This window comes from Otolemur garnettii, unplaced genomic scaffold (assembly GCF_000181295.1).
Source record: "Otolemur garnettii isolate 467f Iridium unplaced genomic scaffold, OtoGar3 scaffold00032, whole genome shotgun sequence".
Lineage (NCBI taxonomy): Eukaryota > Metazoa > Chordata > Mammalia > Primates > Galagidae > Otolemur > Otolemur garnettii.
In genome coordinates this window covers 11,221,510-11,227,775 of record NW_003852427.1, presented here as the reverse complement: position 1 = coordinate 11,227,775, position 6,266 = coordinate 11,221,510, and the positions used below count along the sequence as shown (strand labels likewise).

Below are 6,266 nucleotides of genomic sequence, written 5' to 3'. Positions count from 1 at the left end.
CTTGAGCCCAGGAGTTGGAGGTTGCTGTGAGCAGTGAAGCCACAGCACTCTACCCAGGGCAACAGCTTGAGGCTCTGTCTCAAAAAAAAAAAAGAGTTCAATAGTAAAAGCAGAGAAAGAAAGATTAGAGTTTAGTTAAGAGGACAGAGTCAAGTAAAGCTTAATTTTCTAAGCTGTAGGAGACTTGACCACGTTTCAAATCAGAAAGGAGATGAAGATGATGAAACTCAAAAACACTAAAGAGGACAATAATGTTAACTAGACTTCTGCCTATTATTAAAATACAAGGGAGTGGCACAAAGACCATGAATGTGGATCCTGGGGCCTATGGAGGTTTGCTGGGAACAGGACTTCTAAAAGGCAAATATGTCTGGAAGGCCAAGTATGTCCAAGGCCATTTTTGCTGGCTATAAGCGGGGTCTCTAGAACCAAGAAGAGCACACAGCTCTTCTTAAAATTGAAGGTGTTTATGCCGAGATGAAACTGAATTCTATTTGGGCAAGAGATGTGCTTATGTATACAAAGCAAAGACCACCACAGTGACTCCTGGCAGCAAACTGTACAAAGTCAGGGTAACCTGGAGAAAGATAACTCGGGCCCAAGGAAACAGCGGCATGGTTCACGCCAAATTCCAAAGTAACCTTCCTGCTAAGGCCACTGGACATAGAATTTGTGTGATGTTGTGCCCCTCAAGGCTTTAAACTGATGAAAAGTAAATAACAGTGGATTTGTGCTCTTGTATTTAAAAAAAAAAAAAAAAGAGACCCTGAATGTGACAAATATGTGGCCAGTCAGCTTAGTTCTAGTCCATGCCCACAGACTGCACCCCAGTATCAGACAATTCTTTAATAAATATATTATCAATATAGACAATATTGACAGAGAGAAAACTACAACTAAAGTGAATTATTACCTCTATTAAAAAATCTCAAAAACAGATGTTCTCCAAAAGGTCCATTTTTAAACCTTTGTATAAAAACATTATTTGAATCACTGAACAAATAACCAACTTTCACTAAATGTAAGGCACTCTGTGAGACACAGTTTCTGTCCTCATAAATATCACATTTAACTAAAGAATCTAGATATTAAACAAGGAACAAATGAGCACCATGGAAAGGCAACCACAGGCAGTAAGGAAACATATGACACAGTGACCAGGGGATCAGCAGAGGCCTCCTCCCCAAGAAAGTGTTATTTAAACTAAATATACAAATTAAAAATCAAATTCATAAATGAACACAAAGTTTAGAGAAATGGATTAGAAATACAGGGCATATATTATTCTGAAATTTTCAACACTTTACACTTAAAGAAAGAATGAAGATAAGTATCAATGTTGTGATTAAAAATAATTATAATAGTACACTTTGTTATGAAAGATAGAACACAACTATAGCCCAGGATGAAGGAGAGAAATGGAGTGGGAAGGGAGGGGAGGGGGGAGGTTTGATAGAGAGAGGGTAAAAGCCGGGACCACATCTATGGAGCATATTGCAAGGGTACAAGTCAAACCTGTCAAGTGTAGAACATAAATGTCTTTTTTTTTTTGAGACAGAGCCTCCAGTTGTCCCCCTGGGTAGAATGCCGTGGCATCACAGCTCACAGCAACCTCGAACATAAAAGTCTTAACACAATAATCAAGTAAATGAGGTGAAAGCTAAAATAAAATAAAATAAAGATAATTATAAATAGTACATACCTATGCGAAGGTCTCTTTGTAAAACATTCTTATCATAAACATAGAAAGACAAATATTGGAAAGTTCTTGGAATCTCAAAGTAAAATTCTTCACTGAAGAATGGGCTAAAGAGAAAAGGAGGAAAAGTTCATTACTTCAAATAGTATCAAATAATTTAAAAATAATTGACAGGTATCACTATTAATAACAACAGTATTATTACTCAATATCACTTTTAATAAAATCAATGAAATTATAAACTAAAATGCCAGAGAAAAGAACTTCACAATCTCCAAATTATTCTCAATGATAAGTTTCAGGTATGCTCTATGCAAACTGAGCTAACTTTGAGGAGACTCATGTTGCCAGGATGAGTTCTAAACACAGCTTTTCAGAAATCCTGTAACACAAGATACAGTAATTGCCTGGGATTATGCTCACCTAAAAGTGTACCTAAATGAGAGCTGTCATTCACAACATCACTATCTTAGAAATATTACAGATACATTAATCAAAATAATACATAAATAAGTAAAATGAGTAATATCATGGAAATTTTACTTCAAAAATACATTTTAAAAATTAAAGCAAACTATTTTTAAAATCAACCTTACTGGGGACAAGGGGCAGCTGCAAAAAAAAAAAAAAAAAAAGAAAGAAAATTTACTGAAGTATGATTATATATAATACAATCCAATTTAAGGTACAGAGGTTGATGACTTTTCATAACTGTAGCCTCTACCTCAATCAAAACAGAAAATTGCTACCTCCCCAGAAAGTTACTCTCTGCAGTTACCCCACCATACCTGCCACAGGCAACAAGTGATCTGCTATCACTATTTATCTGTCCAAGAATTTCACATACGCTGGCACAGTGGCTCACACCTGTAATCCCAGCACTTGGGAGGCCAAGGCGGGTGAACAGCCTGAGCTCACAAGTTCAAGGCCAGCCTGAACCACAGCAAGACTGCCATCTCTAAAAATAGACGGCCATTGTGGTGGGCACCTGTATTCCCAGCTACTTGGAGGCTAAAATAAGAGAATCGCTTGAGCCCAAGAGTTGGAGGTTGCTGTGAGCTGTGACACCATTGCACTCTACTGAGAGTGACCAAGTGAGACTCTGTCTCAAAAAAAAAAAAAAGAAATTTCACATAAATAGAATCATTATATTATGTACTCTTACATCTAGCTTTTCACTCAGCTTAATACCTGTGAGATTTTTTTTTCCATACTGGTGTGTATATAGTAGTTCATTTGTTTTAAATGGTGAGTATTCCACTGTAATCCACAATCCTTTCTCCCAGTGTGTCATTTGACTTGTTTCCAGTTTGGTCTATTAAAAATAAAGTTGCTATAAAACACCTTTTCTGGCCATATGCTTTCAATTCTTTTGGGTAATTGAGAGTAAAATTGTTGAGTTAAAGGTGGATGTTTAATTTACAAGAAACTATCAAAATGTTTTCCAAAGTGGCTATACCATTTTATACTCTTACTAGCAATGTTTCAGTTGCTCCACAACTTGGTACTGACAGTGTTCTTAATTTTAGTTATTCTAGTATTTGTGACATGTACTCTCTACCCTAATTAAGACATAAGACATTTCCACATTCCCTCTGTCCTGGTGATCCATTACAGATTATGTTCTAGAAACTATAGTGACAAATTTTTTTTAATTTTGGTGTGTGTGTGTGTGTGTGTGTGTGTGCCCCCTAGACAAAGTCTTGCTCTGCTGCTAGGGCCAGAATAGAGGGGCATCATCACAGCTCACTGAAATCTCAAACTGCCTCAGCCTCCTAAGTAGATAATTTTTCTAATTTTTGTAGAGATTAGTTCTCACTATGTTGCTTGGGATGATCTTGAACTCCTGGCCTCAAGCAATCCTACTGCCTCTGCCTCTGAAAGTGCTAGTAATACAGCTGTGAGCCACCACACCCAGACCAGAAATGGTTTTAAACTGCATTTCCCTGATACTAATGATGTTGAATATCTTTTCATGTGCTTTTTGGCCATTCCAATTTCATCTTTTGTGAAATATCTACTCAAGTTTTCTCTCCATATTTTAAATGGCTGTCTGTCTTCTAACTAAGTTATTAGGGTTTTTTGTTTGTTATGTTTTAAAATAAACTCTGGATATAAGTCCTTTGTCAAAATATTTTCTCCTAGGTATAGCCTGCCATTTAATTTTCTTGACAGTGTCTTTTGAAGAATAGGAGCCTCTAATTTAAGAAAATCTAATTTATCAATTTTCTTCTTTTATGATTAGTGCTTTTTGTATTCTGAGAAAGAAACCACTGCCTACCCCCAAGTTGCAAAGATTTTCTCCTAAGAAATAGTTTTTTTATAAGTTCATTTTTAAAATGCTATTTTGATATATTTAAATTCCTCTAGCAATACACGAATCCCTGAAATGCTAGTGAATATCTCTGTCAAGAGAACATCTTTCCTAAGAATGTTTAAAGAACAGAAAAGAGAAATACCATTATGAAATGTAGTATCTTTAAGATGTCATAACTAAAAGAGAAGCTGAAATACAAAGTAAAATACTCCTACAGAAATTATTTCTGACTCAGAATTGACAGTTGGCTCAGCTTCTTTTTTTTTTTTTTGGAGACAGTTTCACTTGGGTAGAGTGCCGTAGTGTCACAGCTCACTGCAATGAAACCTCAGACTCTTGGGCTTAAGCCATTCTCTTGCCTCAGCCTCCCAAGAAGCTGGGACTACAGGTGCCCACCACAAAGCCTGGCTTTTTTTTCTTTTTTTTGAGACAGAGTCTCAAGCTATCACCCTGGTGTCACAGCTCATAGGAACTTCAAACTCTTGGGCTTAAGTGATTCTCTTGCCTCAGCCTCCCAAGTAGCTGGGACTACAGGCACCTGCCACAACTCCTGGCTATTTTTTGGTTGTAGTTGTCTTTGTTTGGCAGGCCCAGGATGGATTCGAACCCACCAACTTCGGTGTATGTTGCTGGAGCCCTAGCCGCTGAGCTACAGGTACCGAGCCCGCTGGTCTATTTTTTGTTGCAGTTGTTATTGTTGTTTAGCTGGCCTGGGGCGGGCTCAAACCCACCAGCCTCAGTGTGTGTGGCTGGCTCCAAAACCACCACTGTGCTACAAACTCTAAGCCTGGCTCAGCTTTTTAGTTGTTATAATGCCTGGTAAAGTTTTGTCACTATTATTTTTCCCTTCAGGTATAACCAGAATAAACTTTTTAAAAGTTGGCTTGTAAAGAATGGAAACAGCCCAAGTGCCCATCAACCCAAGAATGGATTAACAAATTATAGTATATGTACACCATGGAATACTATGCAGCCATAAAAAATGATGGAGACTTCATATCTTTTATGTTTACCTGGATGGAGCTGGAGCATATTCTTCTTAGTAAAGCATCTCAAGAATGGGGAAAAAAGTATCCAATGTACTCAATATTACTATGAAATCAATATATAATCACCTACACATTCATAGGAATGGCAAAATATAACTACAGTCCACAAAGTAGAAGGGAAGAGGAGAGAGAAAGGAGGGGGGAAATGGGAGGAGAGAGGGTATTTGGGGGCACCTTACCTAATATATATGATGCAATGGTACATTTCAAAACTACTAAGAGAAAAAAAAAAAAGAAATGCAAACAATGTAACCTAATCATTTGTATCCTCATATTAATCTGAAATTTAAGAAAAATCATAATCCCCAACGTGATAGCATTAGAAGATGGGGCTTTGGAAAGATAATTAAGTCATGAGAGCAGAGCCATTATGAATATGATTAGTGCCTTTAGAAAAAGAGATCAGAGAAGTTAACTAGAACCCTTCTACCATGTAAGGATCCAGTGAGAAGGTACTATTTATGAGAAACAAATTCTTACCAGATATTGAATTTGTGCGTTGCCTTAATATTGGACTTCCTAGCCTCCAAATTGTAAGAAATAAATGTTTGCTGTTTATAAAAAAAAAAATTAAACGCAACAAAGGCACAAAAAATAAAATAAAATAAAAAAATAAAGTTGGCTTGTAAAAGTAACTAGAGTCTTCTAATTAATCTCAATATAGAAATCAATGCAAAAACAACTATAGGCAAAAACATAATAGGTATTTCTCTTTGTACATTTTATAAACAATTATAAAATGAATAATGTTCTTTATATATTGCACATGCACGCTGAAATATTACTATGATATTTTAAAGTCAAGACCTTGCTCTATTACCCAGTCTAGTGTGTAGTGGTCTGATCATAGCTCACTGCAGCTTCAAACTCTAGGTTCAAGTGATAATCCTGCCTCAGACTTCCCAGTAGCTGAGACTACAGGCATGTGCTACCACACCAGCTGATTTTTTTTATTCTTTGTAGAGATTGAGTCTTGTTACATTGCCAAGGCTAGTTTTGAACTCCTGGTCTCAAGTGATCTTCCCATCTCAGCCTCCCAAAGTGCTGTGTTTATAGGCATAAGCCACCATAGCCAACCCAATTATTTTTAAGTATATTATAAAGCCATAAAAGAACAAAATGAGAATTATTAAGTTATCTGTATCACTGACTGTATCATCACAATCTCAATGTGGATACCTGTATCTTTTTTTTTTTTTTT

General features: G+C 36.5%; 1 protein-coding gene and 1 pseudogene across 2 annotated transcripts in view; one reads left to right on the top strand and one right to left on the bottom strand.

Moving 5' to 3' along the window:
• RASA2 (RAS p21 protein activator 2) overlaps positions 1–6,266 on the bottom strand; it is a 120,504-nt gene that overhangs the window by 95,227 nt on the left and 19,011 nt on the right. For both annotated transcript variants that reach the window (XM_012804931.1, XM_003789446.3), the window contains exon 3: positions 1,703–1,806. In XM_012804931.1, coding sequence (XP_012660385.1) covers positions 1,703–1,806 — 104 coding nt within the window. The remainder of the gene's footprint in view (positions 1–1,702; positions 1,807–6,266) is intronic.
• Positions 367–738, top strand: LOC100947037 (annotated as a pseudogene).